Source organism: Maniola hyperantus, chromosome 2, assembly GCF_902806685.2.
Source record: "Maniola hyperantus chromosome 2, iAphHyp1.2, whole genome shotgun sequence".
In the NCBI taxonomy this organism is placed as follows: Eukaryota; Metazoa; Arthropoda; class Insecta; order Lepidoptera; family Nymphalidae; genus Maniola; species Maniola hyperantus.
Genome location: NC_048537.1, coordinates 1,362,000 through 1,378,016, shown reverse-complemented (window position 1 = coordinate 1,378,016; position 16,017 = coordinate 1,362,000). Strand labels below are relative to the sequence as shown.

The 16,017-nt window shown below is 40.6% G+C and overlaps 1 protein-coding gene across 1 annotated transcript; it reads right to left on the bottom strand.

Annotated features, from left to right (window-relative positions):
* Positions 1-9,323: 9,323 nt before the first annotated feature.
* LOC117989362 (uncharacterized) lies at positions 9,324-14,641 on the bottom strand. The gene is made up of 5 exons (XM_034976716.2): positions 14,513-14,641; positions 13,436-13,569; positions 11,917-12,018; positions 10,169-10,279; positions 9,324-9,451 (listed from the first exon to the last, which is right to left on the bottom strand). The coding sequence occupies exons 1-5, from the start codon at positions 14,583-14,585 to the stop codon at positions 9,344-9,346; spliced, it is 528 nt and encodes a 175-aa protein (XP_034832607.2). The 5' UTR covers positions 14,586-14,641; the 3' UTR covers positions 9,324-9,343.
* Between the last annotated feature and the right edge of the window lie 1,376 nt (positions 14,642-16,017).

Here is a 16,017-nt window from a genome sequence, read left to right as displayed (position 1 = left end):
TTTTTCAAAATCCCGCGGGAACTCTTTGATTTTCCGGGATAAAAAGTAGCCTATGTGTTAATCCAGGGTATAATCTATCTCCATTCCAAATTTCATACAAATCCGTTTTTTGAACAAATTTTTGAAGTAGGATAACTATATCAAATGGGGTATCATATTATGAAAGGGCTTCTTTTGTGCGTTCTAAAACAGATTGTTATTTATTTTCATGCATCATAGTTTTTGAATTATCGTGCAAAATGTCGAAAAAATACGACTGTAGTACGGAACTCTCGTTGCGCGAGCCTGACTCGCACTTGGCCGGGTTTTTTTTTACAAACGGACTGCGTTAGCGGACTACGATTGCTAGCGCAAGTATCTCGCAACGTTGCAAGACCCACCACTAGGTGGACCACTGGACAGACGAGATCAAACGAGTCGCAGGGAGCCGCTGGATTCAGACGGCGCAAGACCGTGACATGTGGATTGTGGAAGTCTCTACAGCCTATAAGCCTGCAGGTCGAGATGGCAATCGAGGTATGAGGCGGGGGACGCGCCGCACGTTAACCGCGCTCGCCCGCACCGGGTTGACGCGGGGGCTGTGTGGGTGTGCGGGGCGTTCCCTCCTAGATTGCCATCTCGACCTATCCAGTACTAAACATGCCCTTTGAATCGATATTTCAACCCAGTTGCATAAGTAAACGACTTTCGTCGATAGTACAGAGTCGCATATTAAAATTCTTCGGACACGTCTCCCGGCGTGAGAGTGACTCAATTGAGCGTCTTGTCGTGCAGGGCAAGGTGGAGGGCACCAGAGGGCGAGGAAGGTCACCCATGCGATGGACCAACCAAATTAAGTCTGCTGTGGGCGGTCCTTTGCACGAGTGTACCAGGCTGTCAGCCAGCAGGGAGAAATGGCGAATGCTCGTGAGGCATATAACATCTGCCCTCAAAGAGGTTGCTTCGTGATGACCACGACCGCTCTGCCAAGAGTGATACGACAAAGAAGAAAAAAGTCTCCTTCAAGCTACTTGAGACTGGCAAAGTGCATTGTGCTGACATTGCACTGGAAAAAGCCATATATTAAGAGAAGAAGAAGAAGAAAGAAGAAAGAAGCATAAGTCGTGGTCACGACAGGACTGCAGTGCTGCGAGAGATAAGTTCTAGCTATCACGGGCAGTATCGAACTACCCGCTTTTATTGTTCTTTTCGCTGGAACTGTCACTGTTAACTTTGGATGTCGTACGAGACCCCTGCCAAGGTCCAAGAGGCATAATTTCCAGCGGCGATTGTTTATCGGTTGATGATGATGGTAGTTAGTGGTAAAAGATGTAGAATTCCTAGGTAATATGTAGAAGAAATTTATTCTTCACCGTGACCAACGGAAGTCCAACTCGACCCGCTATTTAAAAGTCTTTACTCTAGGCCTCTATTTAACTTCCATGCTTACAGAAACATGCAAGCTTCGATAAAGGCCTTCGTAGTCCTATATGGGTAATGCCTAGTTGGAAACCACTAGACCAGACTATCAACACGCAATAATGCGAAATATACGTACAGTATTCAATTCTGTAGTTATTTCGTTCAAATCCAAGTTTTGGTTTTTATATTTTATCTTTTTGTCATAAAATGTTGGATAACTATTTTTTTACATTTTTTTTGGCTTTTTGTAGTACTTTTTACGTGCGTGTATATAAAAATGTCATAAATAATACAGACTTATTTATACAGGGTAAAGCTGACAGTGTTCCTGGGTGCTGCTGGTCCCTTTTGGATGCGTCCGAGGTGAAGAGCTACGGGCTGGTGCACCCCGATAACATGGCTAAAAATCTCTCTTCGGGGATACTGTTGGCTATGACCTGGCAGGGGGGAAGGTTTCTCTGCGTGTCCCTCTGACCAGCAGAGGGCACGGTGGACAAAGCGAAGGATGGATCGCCGCCTGACGCCCTGGCGGGAGCTCGAGGCGGTATTGAATTATGTATTACTAGCTTATGCTCGCGACTTCGTCCGCGTGGACTACACAAATTTCAAACCCCTATTTCACCCCCTTAGGGATTGAATTTTCAAAAATCCTTTCTTAGCGGATGCCTACGTCATAATAGCTATCTGCATGCCAAATTTCAGCCCGATCCGTCCAGTAGTTTAAGCTGTGCGTTGATAGATCAGTCAGTCAGTCAGTCATTCAGTCAGTCAGTCAGTCAGTCACCTTTTCCTTTTATATATTTAGATGTACTACCGGACGGTCGGTTTGCATTTGTCACTCGCTTGGGTACCCGGGTCGGGTCGTGAGGCGCACTTTGTTGGTGCGACTCGGACGTGCGGTAGGGGGACCTAGCAAATGGGTCTTCTTCTTCCTCTTTGGGGCTATGCAGGTCCTTGATATCCCTGAATCACTGCGACCGTCTCCGATCTATTGTGTTTGCCCCCACTTCACACTTCCTTGTCAAATCCTGTGGCCGCCAAGTACAGCAGCACCTTCTTGACTGGAATTGAAGAAATCCTCAGGGTAAATGATATGTTTCCCTAAGGGGACGCTACGTTTGTGCATCAGAGCAGGGCAGAAGCAGATAATATGCATTGGAATAATAGCGAATGGGTCACCGGTGGAGGGTCCGCCTCGGCGGACGTCGCTGGCTGGGTCGCGGTTGATAGCTTCGGTGTTCCCGTGACCCAGTCGCCAGGCGACGCGCAGGAGCGCCGCTGGGTTTTAGTCTCTCGGCCGGCGAGTCCCACATACCCTCCTCCAGCTGTTGATCCTTATTAAATCCTCGCTTTTTTAGGGTTCCGTACCTCAAAAGGAACCTCTTATAGGATCACTTTGTTGTCTGTATTTGAACTATTTGAACTATTTTACTGTTTATAGCTGGACACTTTTTAGGGTTCTGTAGTAAACAAGGAACCTTATAGTTTCGCCATGTCCGTCCGTCTGTCCGTCCGTCCATTCTCGGTTAATCTCAGAGACTATTAGTGCTAGAAATCTGTAATTTGGCATGGGTATAAAAATATTAATCACGCCGACAAAGTGGTGAAATAAAATAATTGTCATAAATATTTTTTTAGGGTAGCTCCCCTACATGTAAAGTGGTTATGAATTTTTTTTTCTCGTCTACCCCATAGTGTGGGGTGTCGTTGAATAGGTCTTTAAAAAATACTGTGGGTGTGGGAACATCATTTTTCGATTTCTTGATCCGTTTGTAAAATATGATGTTTTAAAGTGCTAATTTTTATTAGAGTCAAGTGTCCCCCCCTCTATCAGCCAATTAATGGTAGTATATAGGAACGTGGAAAAATTCACAGCAGTAGTATATATATAATCAATTTTAAAGGAAAAAATATCATGGCTAAGTAGGGTTCACAGGTTAAGGAGTTATACCTGTTTTCGAGGTTAATTGTGACTACGGAACCCTACACTGCGCGTGGCCCGTCACGCACTTGGCCGGTTTTTCAACTTTTCCCCCTTATGAGATGTGCTCCTTACCATTACACTCCTTACCGGCAACAAGCGAGAAGTTTGCTGTCCCGGCGACGCGACGGCGCCAGTGGGAGTCGTCGCCGGTCGCAGCGACGACAATGTTGCTAAGTGGAAAAACATGCTATACAATGGTCGTTTTTTCATTAGCCGGCACGGCGCCAGCGACGACAACGGCACACAGCCGGGGAAGCATAAATGTATGAAATGGTATGGTATGTTTTTCCACTTACCGGCGACGGCGACGGCACCGGCACCGGCGCGGCGGCGGCTAGTGGAAAAACATACCATACTTAGGCTGCCTGTCCACTGGTACGGAGAAGAGAGGAGGAGAGCTCCCGCTCCGCTTCAGAGGAGGATCCTTCACAAGGATTTGCGGACTAGTTTTAAAAGACCATACATTTTAACGCGGAGCGAGGAAGCGGAGCCGGAAAACGGAGCGGAGAAGCGGAGCGAAGCGTCCATAAACACCACATAAACACAAAAATCCGGTCAAGTGCGAGTCAGGCTCGCGCAACGAGGGTTCCGTACTACAGTCGTATTTTTTCGACATTTTGCACGATAATTCAAAAACTATGATGCATAAAAATAAGTAAAAATCTGTTTAGAATGTACAGATGAAGACCTTTTATATGATACCCCACTTGGTATAGTAATCTCACTTCGAAAGTTGAAAATACTAATTATTCATTCATGACCACAATTTAATTTTTTTTGTGTGATGTAACCACTAATTCACGTTTTTCAGATTTTTCAAATTTCATGATTTTGGGTAGGTAAACGGCAAGTGCCCTGTAGGTTTCTTGACAGACAGACAAACAACAAAATGATCCTATAAGGGTTCCGTTTTTCCTTTTGAGGTACGGAACCCTAAAAACGAGCAATTTCATACATTTTCACTTCCCCTAGCTAGCTAGCTAGGCTAGTGGAAAAACGCCCAATGTCAGGCTGCCTGTCCACTGTTGCGGAGAAGAGAGGAGCGAAGTGGAAATATTAACTTGCATAAAACTCCCGCTCCGCTTCAGTGGACAAAAATTCATCCCCACTTTACTTGTACTACCTAAAGAAGAGACTACCTAAGAAAGAGCTACCCTAAAGAAATATTTTTATCAAAATTTTATTTCATCACTTTGTCGGCGTGATTAATATTTATATCCATGCCAAATTACAGATTTCTAGCACTCTCTGAGTCTCTGAGATTAACTGAGGACGGACGGACGGACGGACAGGGCGAAACTATAAGGGTTCTTTGTTTAATACGGAATCCTAAAAACCATACATTTCCACGCGGAGCGAGGAAGGGGAGCCGGAAAACGGAGCGGAGAAGCGGAGCGGGGCGTCCATATAAACACAAAACAGTCCTTACTTTCTCGCTCCGCTCCGCTACCAAGCTCCGCTTCTATGGATCAATACAGTGAACAGTCCGAAGCCCCGCTCCATGTCACTTTCTCCTCATCAGTGGGCAGGCAGCCGTTTATAATGCATCAGACTGGTAAAAGTTGTAGACTTCCTAGGTAATACGTTGAAGAAATGATATCTAAACCGTGACCGATGGAAGCCTGACCGACCAGGTTGGTAGCCTTCATTCTAGGCCTCTATTTGACTTCCATGCTTACAGAAACATGTAAGCTTCGATAAAGGCCCCTCGTCATATCATGATGTAGTTGGGAACCACTAGACCAGACATAACAACATCAACTCGCGCGAAATATAGATATATTATACAATTCCGTAGTTACATCGTTCAAATCCAAGTTTTGTTTTTAAAATTTTTGGTTATAAACCGCCGAATAAGTTTTTTGCATTTTTTTAATTGTATTTTTGTTTACTTATTACGTGTATAAAAAAATTTATGAATTTGGTTAACATAGACATAATATTTTATACAAGTAGTGCCATCTATTGATGAGTTTTTGTAATTCGTTTTTAACCCGAAAAATTCTTAGTTCTGCACAATATAATTCCTTAGTAAAAAACCGTCTAAGTACGAGTCGGACCTCGCTTTATTAGGGTTCCGTACAATTACTTACAATTATTTTACTATGCACAATTACTTACAATTATTTTACTATGAACAATTTTTTTTTCTAATTACTTCGGTACAGACCTACCTAATTTTTTTCTAATACCTACCTGCCTAAAAAAACTTAAATAAGTATATGCTTTTGTATTAATTGCTTTTAATGCATATAATAGATAAAACTCGGTCAAAGATACAAAATTTGAGTAGCTTAATAATTATCTTTGCTCATTTAGATTTTAGATTTCAATCCAATCTAACAATATTACCTACTTACTTAATTAATTATTTAAATTATTTTGGGTTTTTAGGGTTCCGTACCACAAAAGGAAAAAAGGAATTCTTATAGGACCACTTTAGTGTCTGTTTGGCTGTCGTGTCTCCAAAGTAGGGTTCATGATTTCTCGAGCTTATCAATTTCTCGGGTCTCGAGAATTCTCGAGGCTAATTTCTCGGGTCTTCTCGGGTTGTCGAGAAATTTACATTTACGTACGGATTTGCATATTCTTCGGTTCCAATAATGCGATTAATCAACAAATTCAGTGGTTTCCTCTCAAATAAAAGTACCTACCAAAATAATTATTATACTTTTATTGACAGTCTTCAACATAATTAGCTTCTTTTTCTTAAAGAAAACTAAAAAAATAAGCTATTCTGACATTTGTGACTTATACATATATACAATTACAGCACAAGCACAGCATTAAAAAGAAAAAAATCAACTTGAAACTTCTAGCTTCTTTCTTTTAAACAAAACAAACAATAAACAAAAATTTCAACATGAAAACGTTAACCTTATCCTAACTTATAATTAAATTACAATCACAGCACCATTTTTGGCAAGTTAATTAGAAAAAAAAATCAAATGAAATTTTTGCATTTAAAACAAACGGCAAACGCAAATCGTTTTATTTTATAATTTCATAGACTCAAATATGATTTCTCGAGTTCTCGAGTTTTCTCGAGCTTGATTTCCCGGGAACAAAGCCCAACGATTTCCCGGGGATTCTCGAGCCGAGAGAGAGGAATGAACCCTACTCCAAAGAAACCTATAGGGTACTTACTTCCCGTTGACCTAGAATCATGAAATTTAGTAGGTAGGTATAAGTCTCACAGCACAAGTCAAGGAAAAAATCCTAATAACGCGAATTGGTGGTTTTATATCACCAAAAAATTTAAAAATTGTTATTTTTGTACGATGTTACAAAAATAACAGAGATAGCCTACATCCCGGGGAAGGACATAGGCTACTTTTTATCCCGGAAAATCAAAGAGTTCCCACGGGGTTTTAAAAACCTAAATCATCTAGTTGTTATATACGTATTGAACTAATACAAGTGCTGATCTAGTCACAAAATAAGAATAGAATAGAATAGAATATGTTTTTATTCAAGTAGACTTTTTACAAGCGCTTTCGAATCGTCGGGTAGTTTTAATTTACCACTGGTTCGGAATGCCGTTCCTGCCGAGAAGAACCAGCAAGAAACTCGGCGGTAGCTCTTTTTAATTTTAATTTTACAATTTACAATGTTATTATACCATACTATACAAGCCATTGCAGCCCCGTGCATTGCAGGAGCGAGTCAAATCCAAGCTTTTTTATCATTTACATAGTCTTCGACTGTATAATAGGTATGCTTTTTTTAGGAGTATACTTTTAACACATCTTTTAAACTTGTGTTTTAGAAAGAAAGAAAGGTGACCTAGTGGTTAAAATGTTAGCCTCAGGGGTCAGGGGTCAGGGGTCAGGGGTTCGATCCAGGGCATGTGGCTTCTAATTACCTATTCAAATATCACTTGCTTTAACGGTGAAGGAAAACATCGTGGAAAATCTGCATGCCTGAGAGTTTTCCATAATGTTCCAAGTTTCTCAAAATGTGTGAAGTCTGCTTGGAAGAATTAAGATGTCTGCCTTTTCCTCCCTGGATAGCGTGGTAGACTATGACCTTATAATCCTATAAAAAAAATTTAGCGTTTGTCTGTCTGTTCGTTACCTCTGCGTACCGACGCGCATCATTCATTCGTTTGAATTGACACTTTGTACAGTTGTTGTTGGGACTTGCGGGTATGTTTCTGACTTCTGTTGGTACCATCAATGGACGCCAGAGTCGCTTTACACCGCATGCTCACAGTTTTTCTCAGAAATCTGCCTACCTACTGTTTTGTCAAAATGTTTATTCACTCGAATAATTTAATTATTAATTTATTACATGATGGTTAATATTATTGTTCTTAATACTATACTTATCTCGTATAATATATACTCGAGTACAAAATCGGTTAAAACGTTTTTAGATTTATTTTTACAGTTTTCACACCATTAACCTGTTATCTCCCAAGGCCACCATGAATCATGATCCAAAGTCCAAACAAACGTTCCTACTTCCTCCCAGTGTTGGGGACAATACGCTGAGAAAGTGAAGAAATATTTATAGTAAGCTGAAAGTTTCTTCAAGAAACTTTTTTCTATAGAATAAATAACCCCTTTATTTTAGTTAAATTAATCGTGCCTTTACAACATGTTAATGTCTGGCACATCAAAAATTCCTAGAAGATTCTATTCACGAAAATTGTGAAAGCAACTTTTATCCCTTATACACGTGGACCACCGTGAAGATGAGCGCGTTTAAAGGTACAATACCGCCATCTAGTATGAGTAGATGGTACTATTAGATTTATTATTCGCGTTGTATTTTTTTGTTTTTAACCGACTTCTGGTATCTTCCATTCCAACAAACAAATAATTAAATACAAGTGTGAATCGGGCCACGTGCAATGAAGAGTTCCGTAGGTGCCCTTTGTTATAATAGCAGTTTAATATTTCTGATTTAGTGATTAGAGTGATTAATATTGCTTATTTGCACCACGGAACAGAAATTATGCACCATAGGCATCCATGCCAAATTAGAGCTTTCTAGTACTAAGTCTCTGAGCAAAGCCGCGGACGGACGGACAGACGGACATGGCGAAACTATAAGGTTCCTTGTTGCCTACGGAACCCTAAAAAAGCACAGTAAGCCCCACAGCATGCCTAGTTAGTTTCTAGTTATCCCTCAATTGTTTCGTTTATACATCTACAGCCAGCACTCCAAGCGGAAATCTTGCGAATTAATATACCTATGTGGTATTGCTAACTAGAAACAGAAACAAACTTGCAGCTCCTGCCTTCCGCCTCAGGAAAGTCCAAAAGTCATTTGTGGGTATTGGTATTACCTTTTATAATAAAATCCCGCAAACTATTTTGGACTTACCTTTGCACAAGTTTAAAAAATCTATTAAAAATATGCTCCTGAAAAAAGCATATTACACAATTGAAGATTATCTAAATGATAAAAGAGCGTGGATTTGACCTGCAGCTCGTTCCAGCAACGCACAAGACTGCAAATACTATTTTATACATGGCATAATTTTGTACCTATATCAAATATTTGAAAAGAGCAACCGCCGAGTTTCTTGCTGGTTCTTCTCGGCAGGAAAGGCATTCCGAACCAGTGGTAGATGCATCCGACTATTCGTAAGCACTTGTAAAAGTTTATACGAATAAAAAAAGATTTTCATTTCATTTTCATTTTCATTTCATTTCATTGAATTTTCGACATAAATTTAAGAGATTTTAGGTCCATTTTACTCTGACGTATAATATTGTATTTCAACGTTGGTGAGGTTATACTTTTATTATAAGCACACAAAACAACGTCGCATTGGTGAGGTTATACTTTTATTATAATCACACTAAACCTCAGAATAATAGAAAATAGAAGAACAAAATAAATACATATTAGATAATGAATTATAAAAAAAAATAGTAAAATCTGAAAATTTATAAACAAACATACACTAAAATTACATGAAAAATGCACAGTAAGTGAATATGTTTATGTTTTGAGGGTTTCAGCCATCTTCAACAGAATGTTCCTGACAAGGTTCGCCAAGAGAGGGTAGTTCTGACCCAGGAGGGGGGCGCGCAGTTGCGGGACGCAAACCTGAAAATATAAGTACCTACCTAGAAACTTTTTGTCTTATGATTTTTTAATTACAAATAACTCTACTTATAAGCTTTGATTCTACAATTCCTACATTTTGGTTCTATTTGACAGTTAGGTACAAGGAAATTTTTAGATATGGACCAGGGTTGTTGCGGATGCCAATATTTTGACATCCGCGGATGCGGATGCGGATGCCTTAATTAATGCGAATGTTCCACATTTGCGGATGCGGATGTGAATATCCGTAACACGCCTGTTGGGTTTTATTGTACACTTTTTAATTCGCTCAGTTAGGGAACGAAAATGTCAACTAGCAAAACGCGCGAGGCATGCGCCATTCTGGCCCCGCCCACTTTCTTTGCTGGTCGTTACTTGTTGCGAATATGAATCCGCATTCGTAAAAGTCCGCATTAACTGATGCGGATGAAAATGTCCGAATTAATGCGAAGGTTCCGCATATGCGGATGCCAATATCCGTTACACCCCTGTATTATGGACCAAGGTAATGTGCAAATAAAAAGCCGTGATAGCCTAGTGGTCAACACGCCCGCTTCTTAATCGGGAGGTCGGGGGTTCGATCCCGAGCACACACCTAACTTTTCGCAGTTGTGTCTTAACCACATCTTAACCACTGGGCTATCACCACCCAATTTTTCTCTACTCTAATTTTATCTTTCTTTTACTCCATACATTTCATTGATGGTATATAGTTACCACAGCGAGTATCACGACTAGGATGGGACAGACAAGGTTGATGAGTAGAGCTAGCATGGTCCTCAGCAGCCACCACAGGCCCAGCACCACCAGCACGCTGGCAAACATCACCTGGAATGGAAAAAAACCGACCAAGTGCGAGTCAGGCGAGGTTTCGTACTACAGTCGTATTTTTTCGACATTTTGCACGATAACTCAAAAACTATGATGCATAAAAATAAATAAAAAACTACTTTAGAATGTACAGGTGAAGACCTTTCATATGATACCCCACTTGGTATAGTTATCTCACTTCGAAAGTTAAAAATACTAATTATATTTTAGTTCAATGGCTACAATTTTTTTTGTGTGATGTAACCACAAATTCACGGTTTTCAGATTTTTCCCCGAATGTCAGCTATAAGACCTGCCTACCTGCCAAATTTCATGATTCTAGGTCAGCGGGAAGTACCCTGTAGGTTTCTTCACAGACCGACAGACAGACAACAAAGTGAACCTATAAGGGTTCCGTTTTTCCTTTTGAGGTACGGAACCCTAAAAATAAAAACGTACCTACCTACGACCTACCTAAAGTTTGGAACATCGGCGCAAAGTTGCCTGTCTATCGGTATTCTACAGGATATATTTGGGAGAGTGTGCCCAACAACTTTTCAACCAGCCCCCCAATTGTGTAAGAATAACCATTTCATGGCTATCGCAATCGTCAAGAATTCTGCCCTTTGATTGGCTGTGAAAAAATGTAAACAGCGAATCAACCAATCAAATGGCAGAATTTCTTGACGATTGCGATAGCCATGAAATGGTTATTCTTACACAATTGGGGGGCTGGTTCCTCCTTCACCCTTCTCCTATCGTAGCGCAAGGCATCGCTAAGGTCTGCGCCCGAAATTCCACGGATACGTACGAAGTAGTGATTTGCCTCCTCATTTCTAATTCGAACCGCTAAGATTTGGAACGCCCTTCCAGCATCAGTTTTCCCCTCCAATTATAATATGGGTACCTTCAAGTCAAGAGTGAATAGGCATCTTCTAGGCAAGCGCGTTCCATCTTAGGCTGCATCATCACTTGCCACCAGGTCTGATTGTAGCCAAGCGCTAGTCTATAAATTAAAAAAAAAAGAGGATGCTTCGGTATCGCAGTGAAACGTACGTTGAGTGTGTGCTAGAAGATTTGTGATGGTGATGTGTTCCTTGCTTTCCTGCTTCTTTAGTAGTGGGAGGGCGGGCGTCGCATATAGCATGCTGCATGTTGTGCCGTACAGATTTGTCTATTCTGGAGGATTATAACGAATTAAGCTTGTGGTCAAGCTTAATTCGTTATAAGCTTGTCTACAAGGGTATACGAGGAGGTCCCATTGCTAGGGTTGAGCACATAATAGCTGTTATACAGGATGTACCCAGAACGCTAGTAAAAACTTAGCGTTATTGTTATACTACCTAAATACAATCCAATAGGTACCAATAACCATTTGCCGCACTTTGTAGTTTTAGTGATTTAGTATTTTTCAAACCCGCAATGTATGGCGTGAAAAACTCGAGTCAATGCCTCGCCTACGACGCGGCATTGACTCCGAGTGGCTTACTTTGGCAACGTTCGTTGATCTCTAGCGTCAGTCAGATGTTTATTACAAAATATAGGATTTTTTAAATATCTTTTCGCGTTTTTTTTGTGATATCATATCACAAGTAATCATCAGTAGTAGGTATCACCTGTCTTCGTTTTTGCTAGCGTTCTGGCCCTGTATATACCTGAGCGTCTTCATGAGCGTGCAGCCAGGACTTGAAGGTGGTAATTGCAGCTTTGGTGCAGCTCTCGTGTTCCACGATGCAGGATCCATGCGACATTGTGAACTGTGGAGTATACACAAATCATCATCATCATCATCAACCGATAGACGTCCACAGCTGGACATAGGTCTCTTGTGGAGATTTCCACATCCCACGATCTTGCGCCGCCGCCATCCATCTTTGCAACTCAGTTGGATATGGTCTGCCCAACTAGTGGAGGGTCTTCCAAAGTTACGAATTCCGGTGCGGAGTCACCATTCTAGCACCTTGGGACCCTAACTATCGTTTTTTTGGGTTCCGTACCTCAAAATGAAAACGACTTTTTATAGGATCACTTCTTCGTTGTGTGTCTGTCTGTCTGTCGTATTTGTCAAGAAAACCTATACGGTACCTCCCGTTGACCTAGAAATTTGTCTGGTAATTAAGGCTTATATAGCATAAGCACTGTGGTCTTATTAGTGTGGAGTCCCGGGTTCGATTCCTAGCAGGAGTTAGGAATCTTATAATTTCTAAAAGAGATTGCCCATTTTCTTAGGAGCTTTGGGCCACCCCCAATATAATTGTTATGTCACCATGGTTTTAATTTTATTTTGTAGACAAATAATTAACTCTTTATATTCTGCAAACGATTTCAATTTATTCACCCTGGTTATAAAGAAATCTTATTTTTTATATTGCTGATATTGAGGTTATATTTAATTAATACTTCTTCAAAATAAATGCATGTTTACGATTCTAACTGTAATTGTGGATATTTTCAATAATAGAGTGAAAAAAGTCGTTATAAAACATAATCGTAAAAAAATAACACATTAAAAAAAATATTAAGTTTTGACACGACGACGCCACAAAAGAGGGCCCGTTCACGGGCGATCTCCTTTCTAGTCTGGTCTGCTGGGAGGCTTAAGCCGTGGCTAGTTACCACCCTACTGGCTAAGCCATGCCGCCAAGCGATTTAGCGTTCCGGTACGATGCCGCGTAGAAACCAAAGTGGCATGGATTTAGTAAAAACTGCCATACCCTTCCAGGTTAGCCCGCTCCCATCTTAGACTGCATCGTCACTTACCACCAGGTGAGATTGTAGTCACGGGTTAGCTTGTATCTGAATAAAAAAAGACCCTCTATTTAATAATTCATAAGAAACGAAGCTGTGGTAGCCTAGTGGTTAGGACGTCCGGCTTCCAATCGGAGGTCGGGGGTTCGATCCCGGGCACGCACCTCTAACTTTTCGGAGTTATGTGCGTTTTTAAGTAATTAAAATACCACTTGCTTTGAGAGTTCTCCGTAATGTTCTCAAAGGTGTGTGAAGTCTGCCAATCCGCACTTGGCCAGCATGGTAGACTATGGCCAAAACCCTTCTCACTCTGAGAGGAGACCTGTGCTCTGTAGTGAGCCGGTGATGGGTTGATCATGATGATGATGATGAAGAAACAATTTATTTTTGACACAGGCACCATCCCAATTATTGAGACATCTTTACCGTATATCCCAGGAGAGTAATCTGCCCGCGAAGCACACGCGTGCGCATCTCAATGGCAGCCCTGTCAACCACCTCTGTCGCCAACACCAACGAGTTCAACAGTCTTCTGCTATTTTTATTTACCACACGTGTTCCTAAACGATAAATTCAAACATAATATCATAATAGGACAATAATATAGCTACTCGTATCAACTTGAAGACCAAAGTCTTCGAACAGTGCGTGTTGCCAGTGATGACATATGGATCCGAGACATAATCTGTAACTAGTAATCGCTAACTGTAGACCTCATAAAAAAGCTCAGAGTCACTCAGCGGGCGATGGAGAGAGCTATGCTTGGAGTTTCTCTACGTGATCATATTAGAAATGAGGAGATCTGTAGGAGAACTAGAGTAACCGACATAGCTCAACGGGTTGCGAAGCTGAAGTGGCAATGGGCAGGGCACATAGTTCGTAAAACCGATAGTTGGGGTCCCAAAATGCTGGAATGGCGACCTCGCACCGCAAGACGCAGTGTTGGACACAATAAAAATAACACATTCGAAATAAATAACGCTTGATAAGTTATCTTATTTCGAAAATTGAAAATAATAATTATTAGTTCATGACCACAATTTTTTTTTTGTGTGAAGTAACTACAAATTCACGTTTTTCAGATTTTTCCCAGAATGTCTGCTACAAGCTACATACCTACCTGCCAAATTTCATGATTCTAGGTCAACGGGAAGTACCCTGTAGGTTTCTTGACTGACCGACAGACAGACAGACAACAAAGTGATCCTATTATAAGGGTTCCGTTTTTCCTTTTGAGGTACGGAGCCCTAATAAATTGTGGTCATGCAGTAAAAATTAGTATTTTCAATTTTCGAAGTAAGATAACTATATCAAGTGGGGTATCCATATGAAAGGGCTTCATCTGTGCATTCTAAAACAGATTTGTATTTATTTTTTGCATTATGGTTTTTGAATTATCGTGCAAAATGTCTAAAAAATAAGACAGTAGTACGGAACCTCGTTGCGCGAGCCTGACTCGCACTTGGCCGGTTTTTATTTATAGAGATAGAAGAACTGACTGACCTCTCGCAGGATCGCTGGGCAACACAAAACTATTAATTTCCCATCCATGTTTTCCCAAACGCCGCGCCAACATCAACTCTGTTTATTTTTGCATGATCGATTCAGATTTGATAGATGTGATGTTTGAATGACACCTTTGTTTGAATTTTTCCGTCCGATGGTTTTGTTTTCCGGTACAAAAGAGTTGTTTACGATAAAAAACTGCATATAACGCTATATTTTTATTTTTATTTTTAAGGTATATTTAGAGCTAGCGCGCACCACGGTAAAGGAAATCATTATTTTTGGGCCTTTTCTGAAAGTACCGGTCCTCCTCATTTTTATACATTTTATTGATTTCTAAAAGTGCTGGGTAAAATATGTTAAAGGCGATCCGTATTTTTGACGTCACAATAATTGACACATAGAGTTAAAATGGCGCGTAAGAACTCATTTTGTACGGAATATACCTACTTATAAACATATGTAGATTAAGTAAATTATTAGTTTCGCTACGCTCTACTAGATACTATAAGCATCACACATTGGTTGCTAGAGACTGACTCGGGTACGCCACACCAGGCGGCGCATTTACTGCCGTATTTCACAAGTACGCCGGCTCAATGTACCTATGCATAAAAAGTTTAAAAACAGAATTATCTTCGTTCCAGCCAATCTCACCAAGGAAATTGTTTCCCATCATTACGAAGCGCAAAGTTTATTTACCACCATTTCCTTCATTGCTAAGGCTACGCGTATACTTCATCGCTCCTCATTATATAAACGAACTCCTATTTGGTAGCGACTTTAGACTGATTTTAAGTTTTTCATAAAATTGTCCTTTAAGTCCCGCAAATTGCTATTGCGCTGGAACCATGTCTCATTAACATCACAAAAATGTATGTATTAATACTTCATCGCTCCTCATTACATTAATGAACTCCTATTTGGTAGCGACTTTAGAATGATTTTATGTTATTCATAAAATTGTCCTATAAGTCCCGCAAATTGCTATTGCGCTGGGACCATGTCTCATTATCATCAGCGTGACGTCAGCCGAAATAAAAATGTATACGTATATACCGTCGGCAATTTAATAAAAAAAAAAGTATAATCCATACCTACTTAATATTCTAAATGAGAAAGTGTGTCTGTCTGTCCGTCTGTCTGTCTGTCTGCTAGCTTTTCACGGGTCAACCGTTCAACCGATTTTGACGAAATTTGGTATAGAGATAGCTTGCATCCTGGGGAAGGACATAGCCTACTTTTTATCCCGGAAAAAATAAGAGTTCCCACAGGATTCTTAAAAACCTAAATCCACGCGGACGAAGTCGCGGGCATCATCTAGTACTTAATAATTTATTATAGTGCACAATGGAGATAAACTACTACACAGCGATTAGGATGATCCATGATATCCTGAGGATGATCCAGTATCCAGCTAGAAAATTAATAACTAAAATCCGGTACACAATAAAGTTAGATCTGTTCCCGACACGTGACATTAGTGTCCTTCAGAACAAGCC

Coding starts and splice junctions, on each gene's coding strand:
- LOC117989362 (XM_034976716.2), bottom strand. CDS start 14,585: ATGTTGGCGCGGCGTTTGGGAAAACATGGATGGGAAATTAATAGTTTT. Junction 13,570..14,512: donor GCCCAGCGATCCTGCGAGAG/GTCAGTCAGTTC, acceptor TTTATCGTTTAG/GAACACGTGTGGTAAATAAA. Junction 9,452..10,168: donor TAGTCGTGATACTCGCTGTG/GTAACTATATAC, acceptor TTATATTTTCAG/GTTTGCGTCCCGCAACTGCG.